General features: G+C 36.7%; 1 protein-coding gene across 1 annotated transcript; it reads right to left on the bottom strand.

The window, feature by feature from the left end:
* Positions 1–734: 734 nt before the first annotated feature.
* On the bottom strand, positions 735–17,834 carry pde11al (phosphodiesterase 11a, like). The gene is made up of 20 exons (XM_026229045.1): positions 16,877–17,834; positions 13,949–14,107; positions 12,876–12,965; positions 12,521–12,661; positions 11,886–11,950; positions 11,622–11,742; positions 10,855–10,930; positions 10,707–10,774; positions 10,465–10,557; positions 10,239–10,289; positions 8,361–8,507; positions 8,102–8,209; positions 6,305–6,414; positions 4,461–4,551; positions 2,670–2,770; positions 2,276–2,353; positions 2,132–2,195; positions 1,886–1,960; positions 1,707–1,790; positions 735–1,625 (listed from the first exon to the last, which is right to left on the bottom strand). Exons 1-20 carry the CDS (start codon positions 17,648–17,650, stop codon positions 1,356–1,358), a joined length of 2,766 nt encoding a protein of 921 aa, XP_026084830.1. The 5' UTR covers positions 17,651–17,834; the 3' UTR covers positions 735–1,355.
* Between the last annotated feature and the right edge of the window lie 1,493 nt (positions 17,835–19,327).

Genomic DNA, 19,327 nt, shown 5'->3' with positions numbered 1-19,327 from the left:
TCACGACTGCAACGCAACCCGACTGTATAACTCCCATTGAAAGCAGAAAGCTGCTGACAAAGCTCTGCAGCATGCATTTCATGGCATTTGTAAAGCATTCAAAACATACAATACATTTCACATTCTAAATTGTAACATGTAACAAAATTAAACACTTAAACTCACATGCCAACAATAGGATTCAGTTTTGCATGCAACAAATTCAGAATTGTTACAACAGACTTTGGTTCATCTTGGAATCAGCTAACAAGGACGTATCCCTAATAGCTGGTTTAAGACAGATGACTTCACATTCATTCTGGATAATCTTCTGTTTGTGCAATCTTGTGCAATAAATCTACATTCACTGTATTTTTGCAGAGAATATATACTTTACAAGGAAATGACTGACAGGTACATGGGACTAAGGATGCATACACAAACATTAAACAATGCGGATGCACAATGTTCAGTGTTGCTTCCATGCAAGGCCAAATGAAACAACAGCAAAAGATCACAGTGATATTAATTTATACATTCATCAAATCAATACTCCGTTCTCAAGCATAGGAATCCTATCAGCAACTCTGTTTTATATTTATGTAATGCCAGGCATTATATATATATATATATATATATATATTTACTTTTTTATTATTTTTTTTTTTCTGAGATAAAAACTCAAAAATATGAGTTCTTAAACATTTCCTTTTTAAAAACAGAGATTTTATAATGTTTTTAAATTGTCCTGTAAATGCCTGAAGTAATTTCAGTAGAAATACTGTCAATCTCACAAGCAGCCCACATAAAAAGGGAAATTATGAAATTAAATCTAAAACTAAAATAAATCAATTGGGTTGTGTACATCATCAAAATTAAACAGAAATCATGATATGGCTTAGTGTGATTATCACATTCAAGGCTGCGATTTAATTAAGATGTGTAAAATGAAATTTTTATAATGTGTGTAAAAAATTATTAAAATAATAATAATAGTAAGAAAGACCCTGTACAAGGTCTTAGTACGTTTCAGCAGCTGCAATATAAAATGTTTTCTTATGAAATTAAATGTCATATCACTCTTAAAATCCATGTCCAAATGTCCAAAACTATATAAAAAAAATTATATGAAGTATATAAATTATTTTAAAATAAACACAATCAAACTAAAACATAAAAAAAAGAAAAAATATTTGATCTGTTTTGTTAAAGCCATTTGACCATTAACCAACATCAGATAACTGTGAATATGCAAATCTGTTGGTAAATTATTTAAATATTAACTTAAAATCTCAGCATATAAGAGGTTCGGCAGACAGAATAGTTTGGGAACCCCTGACTCAATGGGCTGTCCTTTAAATGTCACATCACGCTTCTTATTTGTAATTGGCTACCGTGGCTTGATTTGGCTCCACACAGTGGGTGGAGTCTTCACTCTGATTGGTCGCCTCACTCTGACTTGATTCTGGCTCATGGGTGGAGTCTGAACTCTGAGACGATTCTGTCTCTCCTGCCTCCAGACTGGAGATACACTCAGAGGCTCTCCGTCTTTGCTGATAGGACAGACAAAGCTCCTCCCACTTCTTACGGTTGGCATCAATTCCATCTACCATTGGCTGAAGCTTCCTATTCAACTTCACAAGAGCCTATAAAATACATTACCGTCACTGTATAAAAGTTAATTAGCTGGAGTTAATTCATTTGCTTTAACTACTTAACTCTTTTACCTCATATAATGGCTTACAAATTCCATCAATCCATTCCAACTGAAGCACAGGAAGCTCATCTTTACGATTGCGATCAAAAATTGCCTGAATAAGCAAAATGATTTGTTTTTTTTACTTTAATTGAGTTGATTGACATTTCAGCAAATTTAACGTAAAACAGTATGTGAGAGAATACATACAGCCGGTGTCAATTTCAGCTCTGATCTCTCCCTGTCACCTTGTTCAAAGAATTCACTGGTCACTAATTCAGCCACCTGCAATTAGAAACATAGAGATATGACATTATTTAAATGTCCACTATGATATGATCCAATATGCTGCAGTGGTTTCAGAGAATATACAGTACTATAATTTAGCCTAATTTAGTTAAACTGTTTTACAAAATGTTATTTTTTTTATTTATTTTTTTGCATTGTCTGTCTAACCTGTTTTGAGATTTCCCACGGTCGGGTCACTGCACCCAAGTCACACGCAGTCATCAGCATAGACCTAGTATGTTTAAATATTGAGAACATTTACAACAGCTCCTGGCGTTTGTGTTATGTATTTTAAAAGTTGTAGACACCCACCTGAACATGTCTCTATGTTCTTCATTACTCCAGCTGAACTGCTCTGACAGAACACACTCAAAGAACTGGGTTCTTCTTCTTTTATGTCCAATGGATAATGAAGATAATGAAGAGAAAAAAAAGATCCAAAAAATGAATTTTACTTAATTGCAAGTTTAAGGTTTCTGTGTTCATGTTCATTTGATTTAATGTTCCTTGAGGCATCTTTCAGATCTTCACCAAGCTTTCATGATCTGTAGAAAAGCGGCGTAATATCACCGCTTCTGCCTCTATTCAAAGGGCGCCTCTCTGTGGCCTAAACGTAAATTACATGCATCTTGTAGAATATTTAGAACGCTTTAAAGCCCTTATTGTGACTATTGAAACACATGTGCTATCCGATTCTAGTACGTACTTGAAATACAGTGTGAGATCTGTGGACAGAATGGCCTGTTTCAGTAGCTGCATCATGTTGCTGTACTCTTTAGAGGACAGATTAGCAAAAATGTTGTGACCCTAAAAAAAAAAAGAAGAACAAAAGACAAAAAGATGACAAATATTGCAGATTAAAGTTTTCCAGTGGTAAGGGGAGACTGGAGCAAGATGTCTAAATTGGAAAACTGGGTCACCTGATTAATCATGACAATGTGAAAAGGGAATAACTTTTCATATTCCCTTTTATTTAGGAGTAAAACGATTTGGTTTGTCCTTTATGATCAGTGCTTTTATGTCCACATGTGTCTTTGATCATATACAATGGCACAGCTTCTCTCTAATGTGAGTCAACTTATCTTTGTAAACTCTCAGCGGGGAAGAAGACATATTTCTGTGGCCCTGGGCTTAATTTTAGTTGATAACAGACACTTACAGTAAAACATTATTAGATTTATTCATTTTAGCTTTATCTAATTTTACTCTTTCCTAGAGGACAGCTTAAACCTATAAAGCCTGACATTCTGTATGGAATAATAGTACAAAAGTTTTTTTTGTCATCATATTTGATACATCGGGCATTTATGGGTAGTTTAGTATGATACAGGAGAATATGAGGAAAAAAACAAAACAAACAAACAACAACAAAAAAGGCCCAAACTAAGCAAAATATGCAATTTGGTGCAGTTGCTGATATTTCTATGGCCAAAAAGTTAGATTAAATTATGATGGCTTGTTATGTAAATCAACGAGATCTTTATGACAGTATAGCGTTCTACTTATATAAAAAATAACATATTTTATTTTATAATCAATAATCAGTTGCTTTAGTCCAGTAAGTGCTCATATTGAAATATTAAAAACAATATAACATTTATTCTTATGTTTAATTTATAAAAAGCTTAAATTTTTTTTTTTATAATTATACTTAAATGCCTTTTACATGCTAACAAATACATAAACTGTCAATCAAACATCAAAGCCCATGTTTATAATTTACAGGCTTGGATATTTGTGTGTCAAATACAGCATGAGAGAGTAGACATTATAGGGTTAAGTAAAATGTGGCACAGCTTACCCCACTCTCTTAAGGTCTACATTAAGTGAAGTTTGGGGAAATCACACCCCTCATTCCAAGTTCTATTAGTCCTACAAAGCCCTGTCTTTTCTGTTTATATAACGCCAATCATGAAAACATAATCACTTCATACTCCTGAGTATCATTCATAAAGATTGTGTCTCTGAAGTTCTCTGTGCACGTTCGGTCTCTGGGATTAAAAAGCAATTTCTTTCTCTCCTTGCTTCAGTGCAGCTGACCCAAGAGAGGAATCTCCTTAGCACAGTTAATTGGTGTTGGTTAAAAAAGCTCAATGGATGTCTATATGAAATCGATACAGAGCTTGGTCATGATTAAGCAGCTCAGAGCTAAATCAGCCATTTATTCGAATGCTGACATCCACTTGCAATCTTTCCATCCACTGAGACATGCAAATGTGGGCAGGGGTAAAATGGGTCATTTCTGCAAATCCATTACAAGAGATGTGTGAGATGGACTCCATTGTTTGACAGTGTCTCTTTTAGTGAGATTCTCATTACCAATTTTTCAAATGTCTGTTTTTATTTTTAGAAATCCCCAAACTTCAATGAATTACACGTTTATAAATGATTTCGAATTTTAGCTTTTTATGTATCAAAACTGAAATATCAGACTTGTACTTCTGTATTGCTCAGTGCTGAGAACTGACAGACGTGCTAGTTCATGCTATTTGCTCACCTCACTCTGCAGGATCATGACAGCATGGTTGAAATGATGATGTTCTAGTGTAGCAGATGTTCCGTACAGCAGCGCTAGTGCTGACCCAGACCTTGAGGAGCACAACAGAGATCAGGTACAGAACTATAAACACATTAGACAGTATGTTGCTGTAGGGCACACTTGTCTTTAACGTTGATAATAAAAATAAATATTTCTTAAGCACCAAATCATCATATTAAAATGGTTTCTGAAGGATTGTGTGACACTGAAGGCTGGAGTAATGATGCTGAAAATTCAGCTTTGCCTCACAGATATAAAGTACATTTTAAAATAAATTAAAACTGTAAACAGTTCTTTTGAATTGCAATACAATTTCAAAATAATACTATTGTTGCTGTATTTGTAATCAAATATGTGCAGCCTTGGTGCATTGAGCATAAAAGGTGTTTTTTAAAAACATTTAAATCAAATCAATTATTTATTGTTTTTAGAATATTTCAATATTTTTACTGAAAAAAAGAACCACTGATTTAAGATGTAAGAATATAATGTTAAATGCAAATAATAAAATGCAACTAGTCATGTAAACTTGCATAATTAGAATAGAAAAATAAAAAAGGAGTTTATCCTTTAAAAATGAGGAGAAAACACAGAAGTAAGTCATATTAGACCAGGGTTCGGCAACCTTTTGGGCATGACGTGTAATTTTTTATTTTCCTGGTTAACCTTTGTGCCAATAAGCCCCTCACCCCCCCATGTTCGGCTAAAAATCTGAATTTGATTATCATACAAATGCAGAATCTTAAATATTTCTGATGCATATTTTCACAAATTGTTTTTTTTTAAACTATTCCAAATTTATTTTAGTGTTTAAATTAGACTTTGAATAACAGATTTACAGTGTGTTCCTACTGAAAGCCACTTTATGTATGAATGTTGTTGTTCACACAACATCGTCATTGTGATTCGTGTGTGTGTTTAATAGAGGTCAGCTGGTAAATGCTGTGTGGGTAAACCTCACTCCCCTGATCTCAAGAGACACACTAGCGACAGACATTAGAGTCTGCGTTCTTTAGCGTTCGCAATAGCGTGCTGCCTCTGATGCCGGCGGTCCAGGTTTAAATCCCACTAGGAACAAGAATGAGGCGGGCGGTTAGTCCTGGGAGAGTTACATTGGTGCCGTGACCCGGATGGGAGTGAGGTTCAGGGGGAGAGTGTAACAGAAGTCAGCGGGAAAGTACTGTGCCCTGTATGGTCTTTAGCGTTCTTGTTAGTCCTGCCTCCCGTTTAAACCCGGCGGAGCTAAATATGGAATGTTAAGAACTTTGTATACCGACCTTAACAAATTGTAATGGTAATTTATTTATTTCTATGAGCAACAAATGCACAATGAACTGTAAGCTGTCATGCACTCAATTGCATAGCATGACTGAACCTATGTGAATGCAAGAAGCAACATTGATTTGAAGGGCTCGTATACACAGCGGTTGCGCCTGGTTCACTGGAGGTACGCACATCTGTAGACTAGTGCAGGTTAGTTTGCACACTTTAATAGTATTTATTGCTCCTAACAGGCTGTGCGACTATGAGAAATGATTACCTCAAAATGTACATCACAATGTAGTTTTCCCTATTGCTTATGTGCCTGTGATTATCTCTCTATGTGCCAAAGTTGGCACACATGGGTTGCTAACCCCTGTATTAGACAGATGCCAACATTAATAGGTTAGATGATATGCCTTATTTATGAACACCATGAATAACTTTCCTTTTAGATTCAAGTTTTGGTACTGTTTTGGGTCATCATTTGATGTTGGCTAAACATGCTAAGCCTAGTTTACATTGACTGACTTTTCACTCACTTTGCCTGAAAGGCGTTATTTGTGCCACGATGGTCCAGGTCATGGCAGAAACACCCCACCATAAGAGCGAGAGTCTCTGTGTCTGTCAGTATCTCCTGGAACCCAGCAGTCTGGACCACAACAGAGAAACCTACTACTACAAATCCTCCAATTCAGTGATCAAATCAAGGCTTGAAAGATCATTATTGATTTACGTTGCATTAACTGAGAATATCATTACAGGCATTGTTCCCTCAAAAAATTTAAGTCTTGTTATTATTTACTGCCAATAACACTTGTTCCAAACTTGTATGACTTTCTTTCCTCTGTTGAATACCGGAGGTATAGAAGTGGATTTGGACAGGGGCTGTGAAGCCCAAAAAAAGGCCCCCCCAAAAAAACACATTAAAACCATTATAAAGGTAATCTATTTGACTTGTGATTGTTTGACTATGTGAAACATAGTCAAACAATAGCTTTGTGTGTGGAACCGACAATTCAAGCCATTATTCACAAAAAAATACTGCCTTTCCTTGTGAAAAATAAAATACTTAAAATTTACTTTTATTTTTTATTGCATTTTAATTTGTAATGCAATTAACGTACTTGAAAGAATACACTGGCAGGATTATAGCCTGTTTTGTTTTGTTTTATTTCAGATCCCGTTTCTATGGTTTCTGATTAGCCTGCACCTGTTTCTGTTCTCCCTGATTACACTCCCTGTATATTTAAGGCCTGTGTTTCCTTAGCTCTGGTCCGTTCTCGTCCATGTAAAGGTGCTGTTTTCTGATGATAGCTTTTGGATAATTTGTCTTTGTGCGTTACTTACTGCAACCCTACGTGACCTAGATCTAGTGTACCTGACCCAGTAACCAGACAGCAGCCGGTTTACTTTTTACTACATTGGACTTAACAACTCAACCTAGGCTAATTTGTTCTGGGGAGGTCCTTGTTGGGGAGTCCCTCACACGGCTCCGGGGGCCCCGGTTTTGTAAGATAAATATCCAGATTTCAAAAGTAATAAACAGTTTTTTTCTCACTTCTGCAGACTGTAGGGAACCAGAAGACGTAAAGGTGGATGTCGTAGTTCGTCGGCACTGCGTGATTAGTGACGAGCGCAGATAGAACAAAACAAAATGATCACGAATTATAAGCACAAAACGAGGATTTGTAAAGAAAAATTTCTAAATAAGCAAAGATTAGACTGGTCTTCTGGCCATCCTCCTGCACGTCTTCCGGTTCCCAACAGTCAGAAGAAGTGAGAAAAGTGTGTATGATGTTTGAAATCTGGATATTTATCTTACAAAAACGCATGGATTTGCTACAGGGGGCCCTTTATTCACCCCCCCCCCCCCCCCCCGGAGCCATGCGAGGGATGTTTTATTACAGATGCGCGCACTTTATTTCACGTCTTCTGAACTGTCTGATTGGATTATTCTGAAAGATGAAAGTCACATAAACATAGGATGCTTATAGGGTGAGTAGAAGATGGACGGATTCTCATTCTCGGGTGAACTAACCCTTTAAGTGTGTTAAGAAGCAGTACATGAAATTGTACTCTGTTTAAGCTCTATTGAAGCAAGTTTTAAAAATATATACTTTACACTTGTCTATCATATGATTTGAAGTACACTATTTAAAGTGTACAGTTTTCACAAAGTTCTGCAATAACAGTCATTCACTGTGTGGAAAAGGACAGCTTATGTTGTACTATTATGCTGCACAGAAGAAGAAAGTCATACAGGTTTTGACCAAACATGAGAGCGATTAAATGATGACTTTCATTCATAAGTGAATCGATCATCATCTGTGACTTACGGTGATCATAACAAACATGCACTGTGAGACGTTGAAGGCATGTCTCCAGTTGTGATAAGCAACGGTGCGGTAGTTCTTCCTCACGGTAAGCAGCCAGCGGCACAGCACCTGCGCAAGGGAAAAAAACACACACGATAGTATTCACACCATAGCTCCAGACCCTCCCAACTGTGTTCCAGGAACCAGCCTGCAAGCAGCAAGCAGCATTTCACTCTTCCAGTCAGTAGGGTTGTCTTTTCACCCATGGTGATTGCCTCACCTCATAATCAATTTTGAATTTCTGTACGACACCAAGCTCCAAGAACATCCGCAGGGAGGCAGTGATCATGGCGTCATTGTCCAGAGAAAAGTCATTAAAGTGGAACTCGTCGATCCCGAGCTCACTGCTTAGGGGAATCTTAGCAGCCTGAGAGAAGAGAGGGGACAATCTCAGCAACTCCAGTAACAGGGCACTTAAACACCAGTGCGGAGCCTGATCCACTTAGGGCTCAGACAGAGTATATTACACTCTGCCGTTTCAATTATTAATACTCCAACTCTCTGTCTGAGATTCTGAGACCCACCATCTATACATTTCTAGGAAACACTGGGGACTGAGATGTTTTTTACACATCTGTCGCTCTAATGTATGAGTTTAATTTGAAGTTTTCGTCACGTCTCTCCGGAGGAAAAGTTTAAACATTCTATATGCTACTGATCTGTGAATCTTATACCAGTGCCCGGTTGCATGAAACTCCTTAAGCTAAGAAATCCCTTAGATATAAGGTTAAGGGTACCCTTAGTGAAACTTGGGTTGCAAGAAAAAAAACCTTAAGGCTGTTATTAAGTTTTTCCCCTTAATTATCTAAGTGTTCCCTTAAGTGTTGCTACAAAGTCCTTAGTGACCATTTCACCTTAATACATTTAAGGGACCAAAACAGCTCCCTTAAGTCAACTTAAACTCAAAATACGATGGCTGATTTAGTGTTAAATGAAGAGGAGGAAATGCCAAGGCTTGTTTTTAATGATCGTAATCCCTTGGAGGCGGTGAATGGTTGATGAAAGGCTGAAAAGTATTATTATTATTATTAACCACTTACGAAAACAATAATTGCCTTTTCGTTCACTGTCCAGTTTGGTTTACGTTTTTTTTGTTTTTGTTATGTTTGTACTCTCCATAGCAAAAATATATTAATAAAAGTGTGATTTTAGCAAGGGTTTGGCTTTGTGGTTCATTGTGTTCTGTTTACTGTTAGAGGTAGTAACTATAGCAACCGCGGAGATCTTTGCCGTATGTTGTCAGAAACTACTGTGAAACTCTTAGTATAACACTTAGGTAAGGGTGACAGTTAAGAGGTTTCTTGCAACGCTCTTAATGAAATCCCTTACCTTAGGGATTTTTTTCTCCCTCAGGGAAACCCTCACTTAAGGAGTTTCATGCAACCGGGCACAGCCCTTTAAGGGTGTGTTGTATCACATTTTACAACACTACTCTATACAGTAAGTTGTAATGCAGTTGATGTTCAATTCATATGCGCTTTATTACATTACATCAAATTACCTAAACATTTCTAATATTAATAAAAAAAAATAAAAATAAAAATCTAGAATTCTTATTGAATAAACAAATTGTAAAATTGTAAATTATAAATTATAAAAAGAGTTTTTAGTAAAAAGTTGCACTTTTGCTATATTTATAATTAATTATATTATTATTTTTTTAATTAAGATACATGTTCAAAAATAAATAACTAATATTTTTTGTTGTTCCTCTGATGCATTTTTTATTAAGAAATACACTATAATTCAATCCTCTTATGCTCACCAAAGCTGCATTGAAAAAAAAAAAACCAGTAAAATAGCATACAAATAATTCATTAAAAATATTATTTATTTGGCTATTATTTATTTATTTATTTATATTCCTTCATTCTTCAGTGTCTCATTTTCAGAAATCTTTCTAATATGCAGATTTGTTTCTCAAGAAACATTTCTTACTACTATGTTGAAACACAGAGAATACAGTATATAACTGGTCAAAAATGTTAGCGCATGTGACAAATTGTTTTACATATAAATAATGAATTTAAAACAGTAGTATATTTCCAGTGCTGATGCATCTAGTTTGTATGGACTTAATTTCCATATTTTATCTTACCTTCAGTCGATCAACCTCTGCCTTGGAGCATGTAGCATGATAGGAGAGCATCTGGGAAAAGACAGAAACAACAATAAACTATGCACATAATATAACCATACCACACATGCACAATAAATTCTTTCTACTGGTCTGACAGATTTATATGCAGGCAAAATATGTAGCTGTTATGTTAATGAGCAGTTTAAAACATAAAAAGAAAACAGCAGTAAGAGATATTACTCACATCTAGAGCCACAGACTGCTTGGCCCAAGTCTTTTTCACTTGGTTGTACATCATTGTGTTGTTAATGCCCAGACCACAGAAAATAACAAATGCCTGTGAGGAACATCGGAAATGAAAATTACTCATGCGTATGATTTATGAAAGCACGAGTACTGTAAGTAAATATGTAAGCCTCTAATTCACTTGTAAAATACTGATTGGTTATTTTTATTCCAACATCAAATGTTTGAATAAAGTCACACCTCAAATAATCTTTGATCTGCATCATTAAATGTCTTCCTGTCCAAGCGATTCAGAATCTGGGCAACACCTAATGAAAGCAGGATGTTATTTAAATTGTTTCTGTGGGTTTGTATATAAGAAATTAAGCATTTGTGTCGGGAAACTCACCTATAATCTGATGTGTCCGATTCCAGATAGGGACACATAAAACTGATCTGATATGGAAACCAGAAGCCTGGTCCGCCTGAGTAAGAAACACAATGCTTGCATGATACATGTGTGTTTTTGACTACGTACGGGTTCCTATATATGATTAAAGGTGATTACACCACTGAGAAAAAGAAGTACACTACATTAAATTAACTGTGTTCTTGCAGTGTACTATAAATCTTAAAAGTATATAAAAAGCTGTATTGCATGAATATTAGTTGGAGATTATGAGCTGAACACAGGCAGTTTATGCTTTTCTGTGTCGGCCGCGCCACAAGGTTGCGCTGTTTTCTTTCAAATCAAAGCGTAAATATACGGAAAAACGTATCCTTGTGGCGCCGAGCATACGATCCAAATATCTTAAAGTGTGTTCCGAAGATTAATGAAATTTTTTACGCATTTGGAATGATATGGGGGTAAGTGTTTCATTTTGGGGTGGAGTATCCCTTTATTTTTCATGATATGTAAAAATCGATTGCCTGAATGCACTGTAAGTCGCTTTGGACAAAAGCATCTGCTAAATGCATAAAGTTAAATATAAATTTAAGTATATTACTTTAAAGTATTTTTTCCATATTTAATACTTTTTTTAGTATGCTCAAGCGTACTTCTTTTAGCATTGGCACACTAGATTACTGCTGCTAGAATGTGACAGACTGCACTTTCGATCGGACCAAGCAATCAAACCAATGTGAAAACGGTCTTAATGGTGGTGTTCTGCTCACCTCAGCATCGAAGCGGGGATCCTGACAGACGTCACTGATGTTAACAGGCAGCCCGGTTGATGCTACCAACTCAGCAATGCTGTTATTGATCAGCCAGTCCGAGCAAGACACCTTCTCCATGCTGACTTTGTCAAATGCACCCACATACACACAAACACACATACTGAGCCTGGTATTCATTATTGAACATCCCTCTTAGATTACATAAGCTAAAAGTACACATTTAGCAGTTTGTCATAGTATTAAAAGTGCTGCTGTTCTCACCTGATGTCATGATCAACGTTGCACAGTGGAGACATGAGTTCAAACGTCTGGGAGAACTTAACTACCTATAAACACAGCAAGAGAACAACTAGATTTTTAAATATCTGAAGCAAATGTGGGTAGTGTAAAACATTTGCTCAACATTTCATTTTCAGGACATTGCTTAGGCATTAATTTTATGTCATATTCAACATGCAGACACTGAGCATCACCTGTATAACACTATTTTCCTTGCTGCTCATCAGGTGTGCAACAACTTCTATGATAACACTGGACTAACAAGTGCTAAAGCATGGTGCCCTCTACTGGATGAATGGTATTTACAGTATAGTCAGTGACAACTATGCACGGAATACAACAGTCACCTGCAAAGAAAAAGCACAGACTGCTGTTCCTTTATAAAGTCTAGCTATGTAGAGCCCTACAGTGATGACGTATTTTGTAGGCCAGTCCAGAAGTTAACATTACCCAATAGGATTTTTCCACTAGCTTTTGGATTGTTGTTGAAAAGCTGAATTAGTTAAGAATGGTGGAAGGTGGAATGCATAGAGAAAGATAAGAAAACACTGAAGAAGAAGGATGGACCAAATTCATGCCAGAAAAAAAAGGAACGGAAATCTAAAAAGCGATCTCACTGGAGAATGGATGTCTTCTAGCAGAAGCACAGAGCAGCGCTCACACTGAAGCAATGTCAGCGCACGCTGCATGATCTTTCTCACGATCTTCTCCAGGTCCGTCTGCTCCTCAAACAGATCATTCACCACCTCCAGCAGGGCCTTCAGGAACAGCAACAGCTCGAAATGTATTCAGATAACACAGGCCTTCAAGCGGATTAATAAATATTTCAAACCTTGAGACCTGAGGATTGTAAACAAGCTCACAAAATCAAGCAACACACTGTCTGAGACATCTAGAAGTCCAGAGGCAGATTTTAAATCAGTCTGGAAAATGTAGTTTTATTCAGCAACATTTCTGCAGGTCTTGACTCACCCTGCTCCTCTCATACTCCTTGCGGGATTCGGAGAAGAGTTTGGCATTGGAGATCGATATTCCGCAGAACGGTAGATACATTTGCAGCACCTGTAGAGAGAAGTGTGATGCTTTCAAAGCTTCAGTCTGATGGATGCAGGACGGTGAGATATTGAGAGGGGGAAAAAACAACAACGGCAGAAGAACTGGAGGCATAACTTCAGTTCATCAGTTTATTTCTAGGGCATTTATAACATCACAGCCTGTGTTTCTGCTTCCAGAGCTGCTTGGCATAAATAATTCTGAAGAGAAATTCTTTGCTATTAATGACTATCTATAAAGAGCTGTTTTGAAGTAGCGATGAAAGTGAAAGGGTTGAGATGTGTTGGTACAGACTGCCTCGTGCCCCGAGACTGCAGAACTGGATCCGCTGTACTGAAACTTTAGAGCTGATTCTGAGGTATGGCATACACATGTGCTGTTTCAGCCAATGATGACGTCAATATTGAGAAATTACTGGTAGGAAAGCAACACAGCAGGTGAATTTGCCCTTGAAGGCCACTTCAGGAAGGGTCGCCATTATTAGGGGTGTGCCAAATGAAAGTAAACAACCGAATCCCTTCCCGAAGGGCTCTTTCATAAAAGTTATATGTGATGGTCACTTCAGTTAACATATAGACAGATTAATTCCAGATGTTTTGTTTTATTGCAATATTTTACACACCTTTTCGTCATGTCATCAGATCTTGTTTTTATATATGCAGTCACTCAATAAATGTGCAAAATGACCTGTTATGCTCCTGTTTCTAAGGTTATGAATAAAGAATTAAGCTTCATAAACGAATAACTCATTTTCTAAATCTATAACTGCATGGCAGGATATTAGCCAAGGTGCTAATTCATAAATTCATCTTTTGATTTAGCACAGCAATTACATTCACACTCTAGAGTTTCATTAGCAGTTAAAGTTTGGGCAATATAGTAATAGGCATCTAGAGAATGTGAAAGGCTATAAATCCAGCAGCTGGAGCAGATACTTTAGAATATAATATCAGCATGAAGCCAAAAGAAAAGGAGAGCAAAGCTTACTGTACCTTCTCATCATCCTCGGTGAATGGAGTTCCGCTGGGGTTCTTGTTGATGGCCTGCACTACACCGATAACTTCACCGACACTGTTGCGGATGGTCATGCACAGAATGGACTGAGTCTTATAGCCCGTCAGCTTATCAATTTCATCATTGAACCGATGGTCCTACACAATACACAGGAGGCACAACAATGTGGCTCAATGCAAAAATCAATCACTGTATTATAACAGAAAATAATGGGTGTTTTGATTTATTATTGATTTTCTAATGTTATTTTTAAAGACAACTTCTGAAAAATGTAACATCACTCCCAGCTCCACTTATTTGCTTTACCTTATTCAAATCTATAGCTCAAGTAGTGCAGTAACACTCTCTTTTACAGTGTTCTTGTTACATGTTACCTGTACTTACTATAATAACAGTACATTTTGCATATAAATACATGCAATTAACCCTAAAACAAATCTCATTTCAACCCTATATTAAGTATGTTGTTATTTAATATCAACCAGTATCTAATTACACTGTAACAATGACACCTAGCCAAAAAATTTGAATTTTTCCAACTTCACTTTAACTTTATAGAAATGGGTAAGAGGAAAAACTACTTAAAAAAATTTATATATATATATATATATATATATATATATATATATATATATATATATATATATATATATATATATTTGTTGTATTTCAGATTAATGTTGTAGCATATTAAGTGACTTATTTGGGAAGGGATAAACATTAATTGCCACTAACTTTTATGTAAAAAACATAAAATTCCAACTGAATGCAATGGGATAGTGGCAAATTCATTGCACTACATTAATGGATCTGCTCTGACCACAGTGTACTAGGGAAGGCTTGCCTGTGGCCATGAAAGGGGAGAACCAGGGCGAAAGTAACACGGGACGAAAGCAACAAAGCTATTTTCTCCAAGCCTCTTTCTGCATTTGCATTCCCAGCTATGACAGCATGTTCAGCGTGCAATCCTTGACTGAGCTGAGAAATATCATGTGATTTCCTCATCGTTTCCCGAAGTTAGGTCCGTAAAACTGTTTTCGAGTACAAAAAGTAAATTGTTGAAGCGATAATTTTTTTTATTAGCCGTGTTGTTTTTCTTGTTTCATGTGTCACAGTAATGATCAATCTTCAGGTTATTTAGTGCTTTAACACATCCTAAAGTTTGCATTTTCAATTTTTTTTTATATAAAATTAAATCAAGTTTAAATGTCAGGAGTTCCTGTCCTGTCCCGCTACAGTCACAAAAAGTATTTATTTTGTTCCAGTGCAAGCTATATTGTGAATTTCTGTGTCTTGCATCATTTCTTACAAATGTTAATGTCATATTATACCAAAAGAATATGTCTGAGTGAGGGTCAGAAAGACAGAGGTCTGGTTTTATCCAGATGTTTTTGAGAGGGTGTTTCTGGACATAGAGGAACATCTCTCTCTGGGCAGCTGCTACATTACATTCATATTTAGGTTTTAGCCATATCTTAGCCTTTACACCTCCACCTGTGAATTTGCAGTGTTTCCAGATGTTTTAATGCACATTTTCAATTCATGCAAAAAAAAAAAACAACTGGATGGAAACATAAATAGGTCTACTGTTACATTATATTTAGAGTTTTTTTTATTATGCTAATGTGATTAAATTTTATATTGTGCATTCTGTAGAATTTTTGTATTATTATATAAAAATACATTGAAATTTACAATAAAAAAATACAGTCAGGTTTTAAGACATCTGATGAAACTTAAACTTAAATGTAAAATGAAAATATGAAAATGTAATTACAATTTTTTTTTTTTTTGCAAAGATAAAGGACAAAATATGTTTGCAGTTACTTATTAACAAGGTCAGAATCAGGTATACTTAAGAAAAATAAGACTAACAGCAAAAAATCTAGCTTATATTGTTGTGTTACTTTTGACCCACCTGTGTGTTACTTTCGTCCCAACCGATGTGCAACTTATGTTCAAAGTGAAATTATACTGAAGTCTTTCTACATTTCTACAAAATACCACCTAGTTATTGTTAGACCACACTTCTGAGTTTCTGGCCACAGCACAAATATATCTCTGTATACAACGTTATCTTTTAAAATAAAGTTATTCTGAAAAATTGTATTTTCGCCCCTGCTCTCCCCTAATGATGTGTACACACGACTGGTAGTTTGTATTTGAAAATGGGGACACAGTCAATGCCATAATCAAGATATCTTTACATGAGGAATGAGGTTCTTGAACCTTTTGACATAATCGAAATAATCAGACAGCGATTCCAAGCCTTGGCTGCAGAAACTTTAGAAATCACAAATCTTTGAAGGCACTTGTCACACCATGTCTATTCTATCCTCCACATTAGTGTGCCATGTTTATGCTATAGCTGTAAACATGAGAACACAATAAAACCCACACTGACATACAGGAACGAGTAAACTGTATATTGAAGATAGATTTTACCTGAATAATTGAACTTGGAGCCAGCAGTTATGTGTCTTTTAAATGTTATGTCTTGTCCAAAACATTGAGATTTTGTGTCAACTCTTAAAATATTGTAATTTCATAATTATTTTACTTCTTAAATGTATCTAAAAAGTCTATAATAGACTATTTTTAATGGCAGGTTCCATAGTGACATCTTACCCCAATATAGTGTGACAACATGTTCCCCTAGCAGGTTAAATGAATTGTTTCTTGCATGTGCAGTAACGTTGGAAATGTTCGATAATTTTTATTTACCCAAGATCTAATGTATGTGCCTACATTATTCTCAAAAATAAACCCGATAAATATTCACTGTAAAAATTACAAATTGTGACCCCGGGCTCCCCAGTAACTATTAACCTTCAGCCTTTTGTAAACCATAAACCACCCCATTAATTCGTAACCTGACTGTGTGATTGCTAGAGTTTCATGTCTACCTCGTATGCGTTCGGGATGTTGACGGTTTCTCCGTGTTCTGCCACATAACCTATGATGCCTTTTCCCCACGGGACCTGCACCTCGTTTGAGTCCAGAGTGCTTGAAGAGGGTCGCACCGTTGTACCCGAGTGCACATCAAAAAATTTGGACACCAGTGTCCTCTTATGAGACGGTCCCTCCACTAGGAAAAGCGAACACCTGTCTGCGTTCACCATGATGCACACATTGATAAGAATCTTGTAGCTGAGGTTCGTCATGTCAAGTTCGTTAGAAATGTCCTTAACCAGCTCGAGGAAGAACTCCCTCTCGTTGGACTCTTTGAGTCTGTATTTGAAGTCAATGGCGCTGGAGGCATACTGAGGCACGTTCACCCGGGACTCGAGCAGCGCGCTCAAGATGTGCGCCGTGGTCGGCGGTAACGAGCTGGCTTTCCGCAGGAGCGCGCGCCGTCGCATACTCGACTGGGACTCGTGAGCCGTGAGACTGACGTGCTCGTCGTAGGTCCGGTGCGCCGTCATCGCTTTGGAGCGGGCGAAGTTCCTGCGGAGCTCCATGTGGGACGATCTGCGCTTCAGTCCGTCGGGGTTCGTGGGCCAGAAGGGATCTCTCGCGACCCCGCGTTTCTCCTCCACCGGAGAGGTTTTGGACGGCTGATGCTCTTTGAGCCATCTGCTCAGGGTGTCACATTTTCCCTTCCTGAGGAGATATTCCTCAAAAAGTTCCGGATGGCAATCCAAAAATGCCTCAACGTCGGAAAAATCAAAAGTTGTCATGTCGCCAGCCGAAAAGCCGCAGCCAAAGTGTTCAGGAGTCGTTTACAGTAATGCTCAGCTCACTGTACTGCTGCACACACTTCACACATCCATCTGCCATTTAATTATCACTGACATCCAGCCTTCCTCCTCTCACAGTCTTTTATGAGGCTCGTGGAGTTGAACTGTGAAATAAATAATTAAATGAGACTGATGCGCGGTGACGTATATAATGAGCAATTTGTTCAAGCAATTGTCAGATAAGACGCAGATTTCCTCCGGGAGGGAGCTAAATAAACATGAGAGCAAACGAATCGTCTGTTCAGTGTCTGTGACTGAAAATAGATGTTTCTTTTTGTTTCTGGTGGAAGTTTAATGAATCTTCTCTCTCTCTCTCTCTCTCTCTCTCTCTTTTATGCAGTATGCGTGTGTGTGAGAGAGAGAGAGAGAGATTATTTTTTAATACCTTCCTGTATTAAGCACTTTTGAAGTAGCCACAGACTGAGAATTATGACTGCTTTCATTTGTCATTAAAGAATCCCTTTAAAGTCTGTCCACATTATGTATATTCCAACTGGAAGAAACGTCATTTTTTTCTGTTTGCACAGTCATAATGAATTTTATATTACAAAAACCTGTGTGAATTAAAATTTGTATTGCTTTATTGCCACCGAATGGAAATTTGTCTCAGACTCTACACTGTACACATACACAAGACATCCGCACACTTCTTCAAATCCTTGAGTAAATAAGAGCAGTAAATAATCATACATATTTGCCAGATGCCAATGCAACCTGAGTTCATGTATTCATTGGAAATAACACCCGTGAGCTTGGTACTGCAATACTCTTTGAACTACATAAACACTGAAAAATCATTAAATAAATGAAATGCAAACATCACAAAACAATATCTGACATAAAACAATACCTTACAGAGCAGTATATGGACCAATCAAATAACTTGACTAAAAAGTGGCACAGTAATTGTAGATTTAAAGCAAATGGGTGGTCAGAACACAATACAATATATTATATTTAGAGCAAATTTCTTCCATAAAAAGTGAAATATGAACCTGCATGAAAATTATATTCACTTAATTTTTTTGTTTTGAACATAGTAGCTGGATTGTTAGTTGTAAGTTCAAGATGGTCTTCCAGCCCTAACCAGCTTGAACAGTTGAACAGTTTTAAAAAAGTGTCCCACTTTACCCAAAACAGTACTCTAAAGCACTGTTTTATAACTGCAGTGTACTGTATTTGCAACTGACCGTTCAATCAGCATTTAAAACCATCATAAAAGTTTAATTTGATTTTTGAGTATTCTGAATGGAGAGCTATGAAAACAGACAAACAAAAATATTTTCAGGATGACAAAAATCCTCTTCATATATGTACTGTATATAAGAATATGAGGTTTATGTAATTTCTCATCTGTCCACCTTTGCATGTCTTCTCTTTCTATACTACACTTCCCCCGAATAAGGCATTGCGTGCTTGTTCAGCTTCTTTCAGTCCTACTGAATTCTTTCTGACTTTGTTGTTTTTATGCTGTTAAAAACTTTTTCTGACAAAGAATGCAGCTGTGGACTGGGTCTGCTTTGAGATAATATATATCTTCAGCTTTAACTCTAGAAATGTCTGGGATCTTTCCAGAGAGCATTTATATTTTTTAATTAACTCCAATTTTCACTCACG

The sequence above is a fragment of the Carassius auratus genome, chromosome 41 (assembly GCF_003368295.1).
Source record: "Carassius auratus strain Wakin chromosome 41, ASM336829v1, whole genome shotgun sequence".
NCBI classification, from domain to species: Eukaryota; Metazoa; Chordata; class Actinopteri; order Cypriniformes; family Cyprinidae; genus Carassius; species Carassius auratus.
This window is presented reverse-complemented; position numbering and strand designations above follow the sequence as displayed.